The sequence below is a fragment of the Salarias fasciatus genome, chromosome 3 (genome assembly GCF_902148845.1).
Source record: "Salarias fasciatus chromosome 3, fSalaFa1.1, whole genome shotgun sequence".
Lineage (NCBI taxonomy): Eukaryota > Metazoa > Chordata > Actinopteri > Blenniiformes > Blenniidae > Salarias > Salarias fasciatus.
Window position 1 is genome coordinate 26,516,252 of NC_043747.1, and position 18,022 is coordinate 26,534,273.

The 18,022-nt window shown below is 44.6% G+C and overlaps 1 protein-coding gene across 2 annotated transcripts; it reads right to left on the reverse strand.

Moving 5' to 3' along the window:
- Positions 1-695: 695 nt before the first annotated feature.
- Positions 696-17,988, reverse strand: LOC115381173 (ATP-binding cassette sub-family G member 2-like). Of its 2 annotated transcripts, none has more exons than XM_030082436.1 (19): positions 17,892-17,988; positions 14,133-14,206; positions 13,870-14,000; positions 8,129-8,188; positions 7,418-7,532; positions 6,523-6,675; positions 6,048-6,205; positions 5,668-5,770; positions 5,542-5,590; positions 5,357-5,461; positions 4,750-4,860; positions 2,935-3,080; positions 2,712-2,794; positions 2,548-2,637; positions 2,348-2,472; positions 1,869-2,023; positions 1,464-1,553; positions 1,267-1,334; positions 696-1,026 (listed from the first exon to the last, which is right to left on the reverse strand). In XM_030082436.1, exons 2-19 carry the CDS (start codon positions 14,187-14,189, stop codon positions 879-881), a joined length of 1,947 nt encoding a protein of 648 aa, XP_029938296.1. In that variant the 5' UTR covers positions 14,190-14,206; positions 17,892-17,988; the 3' UTR covers positions 696-878. The 2 variants fall into 2 exon arrangements, with proteins under 2 accessions (XP_029938296.1, XP_029938304.1); XM_030082444.1 differs by lacking the exon at positions 17,892-17,988 and adding an exon at positions 15,123-15,172.
- Positions 17,989-18,022: the final 34 nt, after the last annotated feature.

The following is an 18,022-nucleotide window of genomic DNA, read 5'->3' on the forward strand; positions in this document are numbered from 1 at the left end:
CTGCCCAGGAGGAATGTGCTTTTCCTGCTGACGCATATTCTCAGGTCATGTGACCCTTTTGACCATATATGGTCATGGACTGCACAATCATTCCTGAGGACAGCTGTCAATTTTCACCACTTCACCTGGATCTACTGACGTTCAAATTAAAAGCCCCAAACTCCTTAAAATTAAAAGGCACATTAAAAATTACAGTGAAGGGCACTTACAATTCAGCTGGACATCCTGACTTTCAAAATAAAAGAAAATCCAAAATTCCTTCAAAAGTGAGGTTCTTATTGAGTCAAAAAATGCAGTTCAAAGCTTGAAAAGGCCTTTTTTGGGGTTAGCCAGAGTTGGGGTTAGGGTACACTAACTTTCAAAATAAAAATCCCAAACTCTTTCAAAATAAAAGTCCTTGCTAAATAACAATGGTGTTTTAAACCTCCCAAATGGATATGCAGTAGGGGGTCAGTTGCCTTTCAAAATAATAGCCAAAAAATTCCTTCAAAATAAAGGTCCTTCACTGAAAATGACATATTAAACTGTCAAAATGGATTTTTGGGGTATGATGATCTTCTCAGCCCCGGCCGTGAAAATGGCTGTGAAAATGTGTTTTTTTAATTTTGAAAAAATCTGCGGGACACACATTGAGAACACAAAATTAGTATTTTATTTGGTAAAAAAAAAAGAATTCAGAAGTTTAAAGTGCAAGAACAAGGACGGGAAGGATTGAGCGAACGCTGCAGTGTGAGCGAGACAGTGAGGAGTGATCGATCAATAACCGGGACGCTGACACCAAAAACAACCTGCACAGTCCTGATCTGATGGTGCCGGGTTACAGACCAGCCCAGTTCCCCGGAAAACCTGGGACCGTGACAAAGACGACGATGAAGGCTCTACGTGAACTTCCTGACGAAGCGCAGCTTCAGGTACGTGATGGTGAGGAAGCAGGCGGTCATGATAAGCAGCGCCATGTGGTTCTGCCAGAAGCCCCAGGTGGAGTAATCGATGCCCTGAGAGGTGAGGTACTGCTCGCCGGTGCAGCTGGAGACACAAAGCAGGATCCTCAGAACAGCCGGATCGGCTTTTCGTTCACCCTCATTCTAAAGGTCTCAGATTAGTTTTCTCAACAGTTTCACATCAGAGTCAGAGGTTCTTTATTGACTTGATAGGATTTAATATGGGACCTTTAATTCCACTAAACTGTTGTAGTGTGACACTCTGTCCAGAAGGTGAAGCTGTAGCATCAAACAGGAGCAGGTGGTGTGTATGTGTGTTACTCACATGGTGAAGTTGTTGCGGTTGTCTTCAGGACAGAAGACGAGTCCGGTGAACTCGTTGATGGAGAGAGCCTGCAGGGAACGTTGAACAATTTCAATCACTGCTCCCAGGTCAAAAACACCAAAAACCTTCATGTGAGTGTGTGTGTGTGTGTGTGTGTGTGTGTGTGTGTGTGTGTGTGTGTGTGTGTGTGTACATACAGAGAGGCCGTATCTGGGGATGCTGAGATATTTCAACCAGGCGAGCCAGCTGGGGATGGAGGGAAGACTCACCAGCAAACCCGCGAAGATCTGAAGGAGAAAACAGACGAGCGGTGTTTCAGTTCTGGCGTTCCGTTCACAGCGGCTCCAGTCACTCTGTTTTCTCCTGTCATCTGCCAACCCCCCAATCAGAACCAGGGTTTGAATCCCTCCCAATAATCTGTCTGTCTGTCCTCCTTCTCTGAGTCTGGTTCTGCAGGTTTTTCTCCTCTACCTTATAATTGTAGAATTGTGGGTGAAACTCTGAGATGACTGCTGTATCTGGAGCTCTAGAAATACACTGACTGGACTGAATTCTGTCCTGTTCTCCCTCATTGACAGTGAGAAGATGTGTCAGCTTGTCACCATCATGAAGACACAGATGATGGTCATGAAGATGGTGGCGATGGCCACCACCGTCTGGTCGGCCGAGATGGCCATGGCCATGGAGGTGGCCGTGTAGGCCACCAGAGCCACGGAGAACATGAAGAGGAAGAAGGAGTCCACGGCGGCCTTGAACCCTGCCGAAACAAACAGAGGAGACGAAGTCAGGTGGTCCAATCGACACCCTGTATGGTCACAGATACCCAATCCCATATTGGGGGTTATTATAAAAAAATTGCTTTACTTATTTTGGAAAACAATCCTCAGACATCTGGATCACTGAGTAAACCTCTTCCTGAGCACCTCAGAGGGTCTGGATCACTCATTAAACCTCTTCCTGAGGACCTCAGAGGTCTGCATGTTTCATATTCTATTTGTAAATCTGATCTGCATTTTAAGTCAGATTCTGAAGCCAGTCTTTGAATGTGTCCATTGGATACTATAAAAAATGAGACCCGTACCGATCATGAAGTAGGCCACACAGCTGAAGATGATGGCGGGGATGGTCCTCATGGTGAGGATGTCAGACAGGATCTTAGTCAGGAAGTAGACCGACAGCCTGTAGTACCCGCTGATGTACTCATGACTGCAGACAGAAACGGTCAAAGTTCAAAGAGCACGCCGTCCATCTGAAATGTTTGTGAACCAGAGGTTTACCCACACGAAGAGTTTCCTCTCTGTGATGAAGAGTTCGGCGGCCGACATGGAGCTGAAACACTGGTTCACCGTGATGAAGAAGAGAGCGCCAAACCTGAGGAACGCAACCAAGAGCGTTAAAAGATTCCACGAGCCGGATGATGAAGAGGCGCTCGAGTGAAGGCAGACCTGTTCTGCAGCCCGCTGGAATTAAGCTGGACGTCGAAGAAGATGGCGCCAACAACCAGGGCAAGGAACAACGTCACCATCACCTGAGGAGGATGGAAACACAGCCGGACGTCAACGGATCCTTTAATCACATGATCACCAAGAAAACTGGCTGAAATGGGCTGGACGCCCCCGATCTGGAATGTTGGACCCTGCAGTTCTTCATCTGGCCACTAGGACGTACCTGGGCGACGGAGGTCTGCGGGTTGAGCAGGAGGTTGCGGAACGTCCTCTTGAGAACCCATCTGAACTGCGTGAAGAATCCGGTGTGGTAGGTGATGGTCCTGGAGCGGACCGAGGACGTGAGCTGCTTCCCCATCACGATCTTTTCTACCGGAGACCCAAAGAAGCAAAAGATTGTGTTCCTCCTCTCCGTTCTCCTCGTGTCATCAATTTGAAATGTTACTTCCATGTGTTCTGTCTTTCAAAGCTCACTCAACATTCAGCAGTGGATCATTTCATGTCTTTCTGCTTGAATGTATGTGGTTTTTCTTGTCTTTTTGTTATTTTTTAAATTAGAGATGCACCAACAATACTCATTTAAAGGAGGGGTATTACGTGTTTTTTAGCCCTTTAGTATCAATCTATAGGACACTCAAGCAACATCTTTGCCCAAAGTTGGATAGTGAAAGCTGCATGTGTCAAAAACAAGTTAAATCAAATTTGCCTGTGCATCAGGCTGCCTCAAACGACTGGAAATGAGTCTGTGTCTCTTTAAGAATCTCCTCCCCTTAGCGACACGCCCCCTCAAAGCGTCCATCTCGGCCATTTGCTGCGTATTTCCTCCCCACTCAGGAGGACCTGTGCAGGAGGAGCTGTGCAGACTACGTCAGAGCTGGGGTGGAGCTGTGCATTATGGGCGGAGCTGTGCGGCATCAAGCGTTTCAGCTCTCAACATGGCTGCCAGGGGGAGATTCAGGAACTGCTCAAATATGTGTGAATGGTTCAGGAAACAACTCCATGCATCATTTTAATGGGGAAATGACACTATAGCATTATACAAAGCTCCAGAAAGTGGATTTTGCCTAATATCCTTCCTTTCAAGAATGAGCAGAAGTAAAACTACGACCCCTAAGATATTTACTAATGCCGAGTACAGCTGCTGATGCTATATTTATCAATTAACATGAGGCCAAATTCATGCTCAATAAGCAAATGACAGGCAACGGCAAGCGTCACCGCAAATCACCTCCAGAAATCTCTGTGTTGATGCTACGTCACCTCTGTAAACCTGACATACTATTCCAGACTGTGAACCCAGTTGCCAGAGTAGAATCATGTTCAGAATATATCAGCTCAGTAGAATCTCCAAACCATGGACATCCCTCGTAACTTTCTTGCATATTTGCAACAACATCACTGATGATTTTTGTTTTTTTCACAAAATGTTCTTTGCCCTCATAACCTTTAACAAACAAACAAAAAATGAACACTGAAACGACCATTCAAGCAGAGTACTGCGGCTTCATCATGCTGTATTTAGTGGTGATTGTGAAGATTTGAGAAGTTGCCTTGCGGTGCTGCAAACGGTAAAACACACGTCACAATGCAAGTCACACTGCCATCGTCTGGCTTAAAGGTGCATTAAGTAAGACATTTACTGTAAAAGCAAAACTTTTTTTCTTTCAAAATCATGCATTGTATATGAAAGGGAGTGTTACGGGCCAGAACAACTTTGGAGGCGGGGCGAGACCGTCACTACAGGTTCCACAGCCAGTCATATGTGAGTTAATCTCTTGATTTTTAACCATTTATTTTGCGAGGAATCTTCCATGAGTACGAGTATTCTGTGCATGGCTATTGGACCTGATACAGGTATCGGACCCAGTACCCAGTACTGATACCGGTGCATCCCGACTGCTTTATCTTACATCCTTGAGTAATATTTTATCTTACAAGAGCTGTTTTCTGTATGTTACTTTTCTCTGTTGTATGTGTGGTTTTCTGATGCAGGTAGAGAAGCCCTCTGGCTCCGGGGTGGGGGGGTTCCTGGACCTACCCAGCTCGGCTTTGGTCTCTTTGAAGTAGTGACAGTTTCTGTACTCCTCCACCAGCTTGTCCTCGATCCTTCTCCGGGACAGAGTGATTTTTCTGGAATCTGGATTAGTATCTGCACAATAAGAAGAGCATCAGAAACATCTGGACAGAGACTTGAAGCCCCGAACAGATGTGGACCGAGCAGCTGTGGTGAACTGAAGGACTGTCTCCAGGACTTGGTAGTTTTTGAGTTGACAGTCACTGTAATAACAATCCAACTTTGTGTTCTGTCCATTTCAATGTCCATGTTCTCCCATTGTTCATGTTTACAGTGTCTTGTTCTCTGCAGTATGTGTGTGGTTTCAGTACAAAAACAACCAACGACATTAGCTAGTGGACCAACATGAGAACTACACTGTTTCCAGAACGTGGTTTTGTAAAAGGGGCCCTCAACTGGAACAGTCATGATAAGTTTTTGGCGATTTCTAATAAAATCATATCTGCGAAGTAAAATCAATGAAAGGAAAGGTCACATGATCAGAATCCACACTGGAAAGAAAAAGTTTTTCCGTATTTGGATTATCGTGAAGTTTTATACTTGTGCTGCACAACAGGAAGGTTTAACTCACCTTCGTCGTCACCATCATCATCATTGAAGGCGACGGCTGTCGAGTCTCCATTGATGACGTCCAGAAAGAAATCAGCAGGGTTGTTGTGGGCCTCACAGGTGTATCCTGGGAAATGAAGTAAGTAAGTAAGTGACTTTCCCTTAACATTTTTGCCATTTGGCTGGAGGTTGATTTGACTGTTTTACCGATGTCTGAGAAGTAATCCAGTGCTCTCTGCGCCGGGCCGTGGTAAACCTGTTCCCATCCAAACAAGAAAACAACACGGGTTTGTCAGAAAGGCGTTGGACTGTGAGGAAATTTCAATGTCGGACCTGTTTGCCGTTGACCAGCAGGGTGAGGCTGTCGAACAGGCGGTAGATGGAGTATCGGGGCTGGTGGATGGAGAGGATGATGGTGCGACCGTGATTCGCCATCCTGCAGGGGAACCAAAGACAAAACACAGGAAGAGTCAATTCTCAAGAAACTGGAGCCGTCAGTGGGTACAGTCAGATTCTTTACAGCAGGACCATGATCCGTCACATTCACTCAATCTGAATGCGATGAAGTTTTCATGTTATGAAATTTAAATGAAAAAAAAAAAAAGAAGACGTTCCATCATATCTGTAAAACTTGAAAATGTAGTTGTCCATCAGTCAGAGTCAGTGAAGTGATCAGCTACAGTCGCTTCTGGTGTTCACTTTGAGCTGCTCACCTCTTCAGCAGCAGCAGCACCGAGTTCGCCGTGCTGGCGTCGAGGCCCGTGGTGGGCTCGTCCAGGAACAGGACGGACGGGTCGATGATCAGCTCCATGCCGATGTTCGTCCTCTTCCTCTCGCCTCCCGAGACCCCGCGAATCAGCTGAGTGCCCACCTGGACCGGCAAGATGGTCGTGGTTAGTATCAGATTTTCTGGACTAGAAGTTGTCATTTTTTAAGTTACTTCAGCGATCCTGCAGTTTAGAGTGGTGCGTACCATCTGTGGCCACTAGATGTCTCTGTGTGACCACAGAAAGATGCTACAGGAGCCGACATGTAGCTGAAAGGTTTATCTTGAAAATATGTTTTTGACTGGCATGTTAGTCACATATCGGCCTAAAATGTTTGACTGAAAAACCTTCACGTCGAAGGGCCTTATCAGGACGATTCATTGAAAGCACATTAAACGAATTGAAGGTTTGACCTGCTCACCTTGGAGTCGGCCACCCGGCCCAGGCCCAGCTCGTGGATCAGTCGCTCCACCTTCTGCCTCTTCTCCTCCTCGCTGATGCTCGTCGGGAGGCGCAGCGCCGCCGAGAAGGCGAAGTTCTCTCTCACCGTCAGAGTTCCCATCACCACGTCGTCCTGCGGACACGCACATGTGGTGAGCTGCCTGTTTCCACGGCAACGCTCTCGAGTCAATATGTTTAGGTCTGTTTTGACGACATCGGCGCTCGGAGTCACTGAAGATGCAACTTTTAAAAAACGGCAACCTAGGAGGAACTTTATGAAAAGACTGACTACGTCTCCATGGAGACGGGGGAAATGCAACTTCTTTCTGAATGCTTCCACTCTCTCTCCGTGGAAAAATGCAAACTTTTTGTAAATGCTCGGACTTCGTCTCCATGGAAATGGCAGAAACGCTGCTCCTGCTCCTACGCAACACGACCATCGTCAACAGTTGTTGCACCAGGGTCAGTTCTAGAAAGGCCGATATGAGGGAGCAGGCAGAATGTGAAGGGGGCACATGGGTGGGGGTGGTGGTCGTAGTACTTCAGGGGTCCATGCACTTTGTCAGACCTCCACCCTAAGACCTGTCTAACTTAAAGGCTGGTGCAGCTGATAGGGCGGGGTGTCAAACTCCGGCCTTGAGTCCCAGTGTCCTTGGTGCCGTCACTCAGGCTACAATGTCAGATGGATAATCTATTATTTTATTCTCAACTTCTAAAGGCTTGATTTAAGGAGGCAGGAGGTTTGTTTAAGGGGCCACAGGCCCCTCTAGCCCCGGCGTGGAGCGGACCCTGTTGTGTTCATGCTCAGCAGATGGACGACGACAGCGATGTCCACTGAAAACGGGCATTTTTGAAAATGGCTCGACTTGACCCACCTGCACCACGTATCCTGACAGACACTTGAAGTTGGGGGGCTGAGGAGCTCCGTTGATCAAGACTTCCCCGGAGAGACCTGCCGGATCCTTCCTGGCTGCTAAAACATCCAGAAACCTGAAGGATCGAAAAAGCCTGGCTTCAAATTCAGACTTTTCATTCAGCGGACCGACAGCACCACCTGCGGGATTCCCTGAGGAACCACACTGGATCGACAGGATCTCACTGAGCATAAACTGCCAAAAGTACTGGTGATTTCAGTTAAATGCAATCTGCCGTGTCACCATTAGATGGAGCTATTTCCTTAAAACTGAACCTATAAAAAGAACCCTGAATTGGACTTCTTTGTCTCAGTGTTCTGTAACAGTTTTATAAAGATTAACTACCATTATAAACATGAGAGACTTTTCAAAATAAAAGCCTTTCCTGATGCAGTTATATTTATACATTTAAAACCTTACTATGCTGTTTTACTTTTTTGTGAAGGGTGTAGAACTAAAGATTTGTGTTCTTATTCCTAATTCATGGCAGGATGTCCATGGTTAATTGTGATTAATCACAGTTTGAATTGCATGTTTAAAATTCTGTTATTTTACATTTCAAGGCTAATTTAAATCTAAGGCACTCATCAGTCCCTCCAGGAAGTTGAGATGCTGCAATTTCAACAATGAATTTAAATTCAGCCAGTATCTGTGAATTGTGTGTCCACTCACGATGACTTGCCGCTGCCCGTTGCTCCCATGATGGCGTTCAGGCCCGGCTTCATAATCCCACTGGGGAAAGAAAGACATGGTTGACAAAATTCTACTTGAAAATCCTGAGGTTATTGTTTTTTCATGTAGAGTTCGTCTCGAGTCACTGAACAGAGTGGACCCAGAGGTGATCCAAGGTTCTCCAAATTAAAAGTACAGCGAAGCACGTTCTAGACTCAGTGTAACACGTCGCAGTTCAGGGGCCACAAACAGGCTGATTTTATTGTGAAATAGCGAAACAATAAGCTTGAGGTTTAAGGTTTGATGATGAAAACGTTGAAATTTTCACAAAACCAAACAATGACCACGGAAAATTACTCCAGTTTCAAAATAAAGCCAATTTTAATGAAACCTTCAGGTACAAAATCCAATGAAAATTACCAAAAAGCAAACAAATGCATTCCGGGTATTTTTCTAACTGCCCGTGACGGCATGGATTTGAGGTTAGTTTGTTAGCAACCAGTGTGTATGTGTGTTTTATGTGAATTTTTAACAATTTCCTTGTTGGTTTGTCAGACCAGATTGGAGCCTCTTGTGGGCCGGTTTTGGCCCATGAGCCTCATATTTAACACTCCTGGTCTGAACTCCAGAGCAGACCTGGAAAACTGTCCAGAGGTTTGGTCACTTGCTGAGAATCAGTCTGTTCAGAAGTGTTTGTCTTCGTGTTGAGGAAAGGTTTTTCTTTCTTCTTTTCAATCTAATGCTAATGCTGCTAATGCTAGCAGTTTGGAAGTCGTTTTCTGGGCTGGATCACTGGTTCAAAAAAACTCATAGATGTGAAGTTCCTCTATTCTGTCTTCTACACATCAGCAAGTTGTCAGCGATTTACTAGAGAGTTCCTAAAGTGACACCGCATTTTCACTTCATCTTCACAGCACAGGGAAGTGAAACCGTGTGACGCTCCATGCTGACTAATACCAATAAAAATACTACTTTTCTATGCAGCTCTATGCTCATTTTTAAAAAAACAGAGTGGACTTCCTCCTTTTTCAAAGTCAGCGAGGTCACGCAGGTCGTGGCGTCTCTGTGGAGCAAACTTGGCTCATGTTCCAGAGTTTCTAGACTCCGGCAATCACAGGGCGGCGACTTGGCAAGTTTGATTAAAAAAACAAACAAAGAAAAAAAAAAACAACAACATCAACAATCAAACAATACAGCACATTTTTTTTCTTTTTTTTCCAGCACTGAACATGACACAGCTGATTTGGACTACATTCACTATTTACAGCTGTTTTGTTTCTCTTCGTTTCCCCAGCTGCAGGCCAGCTTCAGACCAGCTATTGCAAGCTTCAATCCAGCTGCAGGCCAGCTTCAGACCAGCTGGTGGCAAGCTTCAGTTAAGCCGCAGGCTACCTTCAGACCAGACCAGCTGCAGGCCAGCTTCAGACCAGTTTCATTCTTGATTCCGCTGTCAGTTACTCCAGGATTCTGTCTCCTACGAGCACATGGCGGTGTCTTTCAACTAGGGCTGGACAAAATTTCGATAGCAATATATACCGCGGTATATTTTTATTCAATAACAATGATATGAATTTTAAAAACATTTTCGATATAGTGCGTTACAGTATCAGCGTTTCACAGTCACTAATTGCTGTTCACGGTGCTGCTGATTCAAGCCGAGCAGAAAGCACGAAGAGTGAGCCGGTGGTGCTGCGGGGTTAAGGGACCGTCTACAATTTACAAGATGCTGCAACAGTGAAGACAAATACCACAAAAAAAAACAAAAAAAAAAACAGCACAGGGATTCGCTGCAATGTCGCCATAATCACTACAACCTTAAGTAATTCTGTACTTAACCTTAGTAATTCTGAGCACTTTTATTTTTCTCCCTGGTTGAAGCACCTTTGTTTAAATGTATAAGAAAAACTGTGTTGTAGTTTAAAAGTTAAAGCTTTTAATCTTGAAAAGGTGAGTGTATGGCAGTTATTTCAGTTCCCTGTCCCAGTAATATTTATGTTTGTTGTTGCTCACTCTTTTTTCTGTTTATTGCAGTAATTCTGAGCACTTTTATTTTTCTTTGTGGTTGAAGCACCTTTGTTTGAATCTATAACAATAAAATAACTGTATTTAAGTATAAAGTTAAAGCTATTTATATTGAAAAAGGTGAAACTTACGTTTATTTGACAGTGATTTCATATTTCTTAAATAAATGGTAATCAGTTAATTTAATGTAGTTTTTATTTCTAAAATTTTATACTGGAGGAGCTTCCTGGATAAATAATTTCTAGTTTTACAGGTAGTATTATGTGCATGATTCTTAACAGTTTTTCTGCGGCTTTTGTACTATCTATATCAATATCGGAATTATATCGTATCGACCGAAAGTAAGACCTATATCGTGATAACATTTTTGGCCATATCGTCCAGCCCTACTTTCAACTATCACCACGCTCACAGTAAAACCACAAAACTCCTGTTGTGTTTTGGGTGTTGGTTCAGAGCCAGTGAAAATGCAGCTTTTTGAAAACGGAACTTTCCGGAAACACCCAGGCTCCGTCTCCATGTCGCACACCGTCACTCTGCAGCATGTGTGTATGGAGCTTCATTATAAAACCGACCAAAAGCAACAACTAGTGGTCCACGTGAAAACTACATTTTTTTTCAGCGTTACCGTGGAAACGGACATCGTCTTCACCTGAAAAACAATGTGTCAATGTGTCCGAAACTTTCATTACAAGTCTTGAAAACTATTTTGTTTCGCACATTATTGAAGCTTTTTCCAAGGTGATTTTATCAAAAAAAAAGAAAGATTTGGAAACAACCCATGAGGAGTCTGTGAGGAAATCTTCCATCCCAAACCTTGAACGACGTCCTGTTTACTCCTCAAAACAAATATTGTCCCTTTCCTGTAGTTGTGTTCGCAGGTCAGCAGGTGCATGAGACCAACAGGGGAACTTCTTAAAAAAATGTTAATGAATTCAATTTAATTCTGATGGGATGACTTTGAAACCACTGGCTGAAGAACAGGAGACTCAAAACACCTGCGGCGATAACGCCATTCTCTCAAAGCATGCAGGAAATTCTAAAGCGGTCACATAACAAACACAGCAGCTCACGTGGAAACTGGACCTCGAGCTTTGTCAATGATTACACGCACGGGACAATAAAGTCCTGCAGATAGCCACTGGACACTGTGCACGTGCACGTCGACGTGATGATATTTACATAAAGACAGTAAGACTTTGGTCAACGTCATAACAGACCATAAACTATATAATCTTAAAGTCTTCGGTCACGCTTTGCTTTTATTTTAGCCTCGGTGTGAGTCGCTCTGATGCTTTTTTGGTTTTTAATTCTGCAGAAAGAAGAGGCTAAAGTGGCTGGAAAAAGTCAATTCTGCATTTCACAGTGTTAAAAGTCATGAAGGGATTGTGAATGTGGGATTCATTTATTGGTTTCATGTTTATTTGACGATGTCTGTTTCCATGGAAACGGCAAAAACACTGAGAACGATGTAATTTTCACGTTGGGCCACGAGTTATCATTCTTGATGGTCCGTCTACCGAGCATGTGCAGAACCAACTGTTTACTATGGCCTAGGACAGCAGGAGCAGGACCAGGACCAGGATCAGAGTCTCAGGACCAGGAGCAAAGTTCCTGTCCTTTACTGGACGATGGAGTCTGAGCATTTACATAATGCTGTGTTTTCAGTGGCTCCGAGTGAACGAATCCTTCAAATTAAGATTGATGGTCTTTCATGTTATTTGTGTTCGTCTGGAAATGCCGAGTTAGCCATGGCTGATACGCCACCTGGAACTTTATTCTGTCTATAAATAGTTAAACTGATCGTCCAGTGAAGAAAAGACCCACGTAGTCCAGAAAATCAGGGAAATGACTATATGACTGGTTAAAAGTCCCAAAAATCATAATATGTCCTCTTTAAAACTCAATAGTCAAAACATTTGGCCATGCAAAGTCCATTTGCAGAGTGTGTTTCCTGGTGGGTTCAGGCCGGGACAGCCGGGACACACCTCAACCACTACACCAACGGCTCCCGACTGTTTCCTGCCGGAGGTCCCAGACTGCTCCCCAAAGCCTCGTTGGCTCATTACGGAGAAATCAAGCTCTGGCAGGAGCCCTCCAACTGAGAGCTGAGCAGTTTCCCAGGACTGCCCACGACTCGGGTGTTTATTTGCATTAGTTCAATCCCAAAATGTCCCTTTGCCTTTCTCAGTGCCGAGAGCTTCAAAGGTACCGAGGCCTGCTGGAACATCCTGCTGCTCGCCCTGTTTGTTAGTTTAAGCTCAGAGTCATTGTCTTTGCACCAGCTTCTAGTGTGTGTGTGTGTGTGTGTGTGTGTGTGTGTGTGTGTGTGTGTGTGTGTGTGTGTGTGTGTGTGTGTGATGGCAACAGCCTGGAGCAGGCTTCCTTCCTTCACCTCGACTGTGTCACGTTTGAATCGCAGGTGATCGCAGCGTCGGCACGTAGACAAACAAAAACCCGAGTGTGATGCTACATGCTACATGCTAAAGGTATTCAGAGGTCACACACCAGCGATGCTACATGCTACATGCTAAATCAATCAAATTTTATTTATAAAGCGCCTTCCAACTGCCAAAAGGAGCACAAGGCACTTAACAGAGTAAAATGACAAGTTAAAACACTTTAAGAAACACAGTTCAAAAAGGGGCTAAACGTCAAACACTAAACGGATAAAGTGGGTTTTAAGATAACATTTTAAAACATTAAGTTCAGTGACAGACTGTAAATGCAGAGGAAGAGAGTTCCAGAGCTTCGGGCCAAGAACAGCAAAAGAGCGATCACCAAACTTTCTATATCTCGTCCTGGGGACAACCAAGGAGGTGCTAACATGCTAAAGGGCTTCAGAGCTCACACACCAGCGATGCTACATGCTACATGCGAGAGGCATTAGTATGAACGAAGCTCTAGGGTATTTAATAAGTGATGCTATCAACCCTCTGCATTAGCAGGTAGCTAAATGTCAGTACTTGTACTCATACTTGTGCTCGTCCTTTATAAAGTCCCATGCCTTCAAAATACTGCAGTATTTAAGTATCACGGTACAGGAGACGGGAACAGAGCATTTCCACAAAGTCTTATTTTCACATGTTTACACAGCGACTGTGAACTACAGGTCATCAGATGAAGCAGGGAGGTGGAATCGAGCTCTCAGGAAACATTCACACCACATCTAAGAAATTTCTTTGTGCTAGTAAGTATTTTTATTCCATTCTGTTTAGATCAATCTCTAGATCAATCTAAGAAAAGCTTTTCTTTCTGAAAATGACCTTTGTTCCCACTGAAACAGCAACGGGTCCTTAACTTTAACCCGGTGTTTGAAACATAGTGTGGCAGGTCTACTGCTTTTATCTCCATTGGACAGTTCTAGCATCGGTCCACTTGACTGCACTCAGTTTTTTCACCTCAGCATGGGTGGAGCCACAGAGACACGTGATGGGAAGCTAACGGCAGCTAATGCTAGCTTGCAGCTGTCATGGGATGTGAAGGCTTCAATTCATCACTGGTCTATTAAAAATGGACGCTGTGTGTTTCTCTCAGGTCTTTTCTGGTCAGTTCAAACCAATCAGCGGCCGGCCGTCGGCCCACGTCACGTTCTCAGCTCGACCCAGCAGAACGGCGGGCCAGAACAGCACCTGGCTCCAGGTACCAAGTCGAGGATGTACGAGACGAAAAGCCCTGCCTGACACTGCGGGGTCACCCGGGGTCAAGGCGGCTCTCACCTGAGGTCGATGAGGATGTCTTTGGTGGTGGCCTTCCTCAGACACAGCAAGCCGCCCCCCTGCTTCACCTTGTAGTGGATGTTGTGGAAGCTGACGGTGGCGCCGTGCTGCTGGTGGCCGGAACGAGCCGACTAGAGGTACGAACAAAGCCCGTCGACAACAATAAGACAGTCATGCTTTCTAAATTTGATATATGTGTAAAATTCCAGGTATATATGAGGGGTGTTGTGTATATTTGTGTGTATGACGGAGGAAGATGGTACCTCAGGTTTGGAAACGCCGTTCCTGTCCGCCTCCATCTTGGCTCTACCGTGCGGCATCGTCTCTCCTCAAAGAACTGAAAAACAAACAAAAATAAAGACTGCGAGGTGTGAAGGCAGAATTCTACTCGACAATTCAACTGAGCGATTCACTGAATACTTCTACTTACTTCAGCTTTTCTACTGCAATAACTAAAGACGGGACTAACGCCGGATCTTAAGGAGCTGTTCAAAAGACTGAGATGACCAGAGGGACCGAGAGACAAGAGCAGGGAAATATGTTTGAAAGAACTGTGAATATTGTGTTTTCATTTAAAGAAAAAAACAAAAACAAATCTCAAACTGATGGAGTTGGAGAACAGTTTTAAATGTCTCTTCTAGATAGACAATACAAGGGAATTCAATGCAAATGTTCTGCGCCTTTCATACCTTCTGATCAACAGTAATATATGTAATATTGTTGCAGATTTTGCACACAAAAAAAACTAATATTAAAAAAATCAAGTACCTTTTAGAGAGCGGATGAAGCTGACAAGAGATTATTATCATAGTTTTATCATCATTTTTAATACTCTGAATGTCACTGTGTTTGGACTGTAAACGTGCACTTTTTCCTCTTTTAAAAAGTTGCACAAACTGAGCAGTCCACTTTCAAAGTTACAAACTGAGTTTATGAACTGAGCTTGGAAATAGTTTGAAGTTGCAGCAGATGTCCTCTCAGCTCACTGATCAATCTGTTTTGACAACTGGGAGATTTGATGCAGAATGCTGATGCCAGCAACTCATGCACGTGATTTGTAAAGATAAATAAATCCATACTATCAGGTTCTCCGTGGCGTTTTAATTCAGAAAAGAGTTAAATCGTTTCTTTTTCCTGGTGTCTCTGTCAGCGCTGAATCAGATCTCAGTCCTCTGGATAAACTGTCTCTCTCTCTCCCTCTCCCCGTCTGCAGCTCTGCTTTCCAGGTTTCTCTCTCGCGCCGCAGATCTCACCTCTTCCATCGCAGTCGCGCTCCTCAACGGCTCAATTTCCTCAACTGACCTCCTGGCTGAGCTCTGATTGGCTGGAAACGTCACGTGGTAAGCGATGCCTTTAGGGTTCGCAAAAAATGTCGGGGAGACTGAATGAACTTGATCACAATCACACGTTCTTGAAACGGTCAGATTATCCTACATTTTGGCCTTTTTCAGGATTATTGATCGTACACCATCCAGAGGGCCAAATTCTCGTAGAAATACTTCAATAATTATCGTAGGTCTGGCATCACCACCCTCGTTACCATCACTTCTGAGTTTTCATGTCGCGGTGCCAGTTGTTTCTTGACCTGGATTCGAAACAGATGTTTTTTGTGGCACACGCTGAATTGTGTCGTCCACAGAAAAGTGAATCCATATGCTGCTAAGTCTCCTTTGACTGAGCGTTTGTGTGTGTGTGTGTGTGTGTGTGTGTGTGTGTGTGTGTGTGTGTGTGTGTGTGTGTGTGCTTTCCCCTTGCTAGACTCTCCTCTTTGATAAAGTGCTAAATGTGGTGTTTTGAATTTACTGGTTTCCGTTTTAACTGGTGTCCTTGAGCATTTCCTGCTGCTGCTGCTGCTCCAAACAGCAGATGTTGAAACCAGACTCGTAAAAGGCTCGACTCGGCTTCCTGTCTGATTTTTAACACCTGGCAGCAACAACAGATGTGAAAGAACGTCTGTCACCAGTTAACCGGGGAACCATTTAATCCGAAACACCAGCTGGGCTCCAGTCTCCAGTCCCTCCTCCTCCTGCTGCGTTCGGGTGACTGTGGCCTGCCCAGGAAAAGTCAAACTCAGAGGTGTCATCACTCGTTCACGTTAACAGCTGGGCCTCATCAGGGACATTTGAAAGTACAAACAGCTGGCAGACAGCTGTGAACCGATTCTAATCGTTCCCTTAAAAAGAACGATGGCCTACGACAACTTGCTTCCAGTACTGAGCGTCTGTTAAAAATAATTCTTTTTTGGGTTTTCATTTCAGAAAAATTTATGGTCTTCTGACCCGGGTGGAATTTTTTTACTCTTCTTTCCTGTTTGGGATAAGTAAGACATTATAAATATCATAACAATACTTTGTTTTAGATAGGAAGTAGTTTTCGCACAAAATGGTGTCCTGACAATCAGACTTTCATAACACGAAAATCAAATAATCAGTGTTTGGGATCAGAACGGCCCTGTTACTATAAAAAAAAATGTTGGAGCTTCTCACAATCAGTAAAAATTCACTGTCCTCGTACGAGGACAACGGGTCGATTTGACCTTCTGACAGTAGAAGACAGCACTCATCAAACAGAGACGAGACCGACTCATTTCAGAATGGAAACATCAAAAGTGCAAACAGCCGATTAGTCAAAGTTTTAAACATGACCATGTAAAGCAATAAAAGGGTAAAGTCCTGTGTGAACAGCTAATTGCCCTGTCTGACATGTTTACCTCTCCCAGTTATAGTAATAGATGGAGGACTGCGGCTCCCCGGGCCCACGGTTCTCCCCCTGTTCTGAAGTAACGAGGTTCAAATCAAGTGGAATAACAGCAGGGTTGTTTACTTCCACCTCAGAGTGATCCAGACAGCCAAACTTTACCAGCCATGATAGTCAAACTGCCACACACTAAACACACACCAAACCTCACAGCGGAACTCACAATCCCACAAACAGCATCAGACAGGCAGTGACGACACAGACTGATCTGGGGCCTGGAACTGCAGTCAGTGCTCAGAAAGGTCACGGCCAACACTGCACAGAACCAACAGAGAACCTGGACAGAGCCACACAGAACCTGAACAGAACAGAACCTGAACAGAGCCACACAGAACCAGGACAGAACAGAAGAGAACCAGCCGTCCGCCAGGCTGTCTGTCTGGTTGAAAGTATCCGATGCGGGTTGGACTGTTGTCTGTTGGTTCACTCCTGCTCCGCCTGTGACCATCAACTGAAGGCTTTCACTCATCTCTCTCTCTGTGTGCGTGCGTGCGCACGTGTGTGTGTGTGTGTGTGTGTGTGTGTGTGTGTGTGTGTGTTGCACCACAAAGTGACTGAGGGTTTTCACGAATGTGGCTGATAAGTTGCTGATAAGATCACTGCAGAGTACCTGAAAACGATAAATTGACTTTCTCTTGCTCAGGAAACGTTATCAGAGAGTCTTTGTACACATCCCCGCTTATCTATCTATGTGTGTTTATCGATGGATAGATAGATCAGTGGACAGGTCGACACACAGTAAAACATGCTGGGTTATTTAATCTACCAGAACGCTGGGTCCTCCAGGTACTCTCGCTTCCTCCCAAAAACATGCTGCTGAGGTTAATGGTCACTCTAAATTGTCAGTCTATATTGATATACAAATAAAAAGACTCCAAAATTTTTGGAATTAATTTGACCCAGCATTTGAGTAGATTGAAGAACAAATATGTGGGATGTAAATTTACCCAGATTTGCAGTTAATTTGACCCAGAAGCTGCTGAGTCACATTAACTAATGCTGAGCTGGTTCTCTAATGACCCAGAGGTGGGATCAAAAAACAGCCCACCCAGTTTTAGTGTGTAGATAGACTGATAGATGGATTGATAGATGGATAGATAGACCGATAGATGGATTGATAGATGGATAGATAGACCGATAGACTGATCGATAGACTGATCAATAGATAGACAGATTTAATGACAAATCTCACTTTCACCGCTCCCTGGGATCACAAGCGAGTGAACACTTTCATTTGTGTGTGTGTGTGTGTGTGTGTTTCTCACCTGCTGGGGCCACTGCCTCAGGTGGAGCTGCTGCTTCGGATGGACCTGCTGCCTCAGGTGGAGCCGCTGCTGTAGCAGGGATTCAGTCTCAGATCGGTCTGACAGCCAGTCCTGCTGAACACGGCTTTATG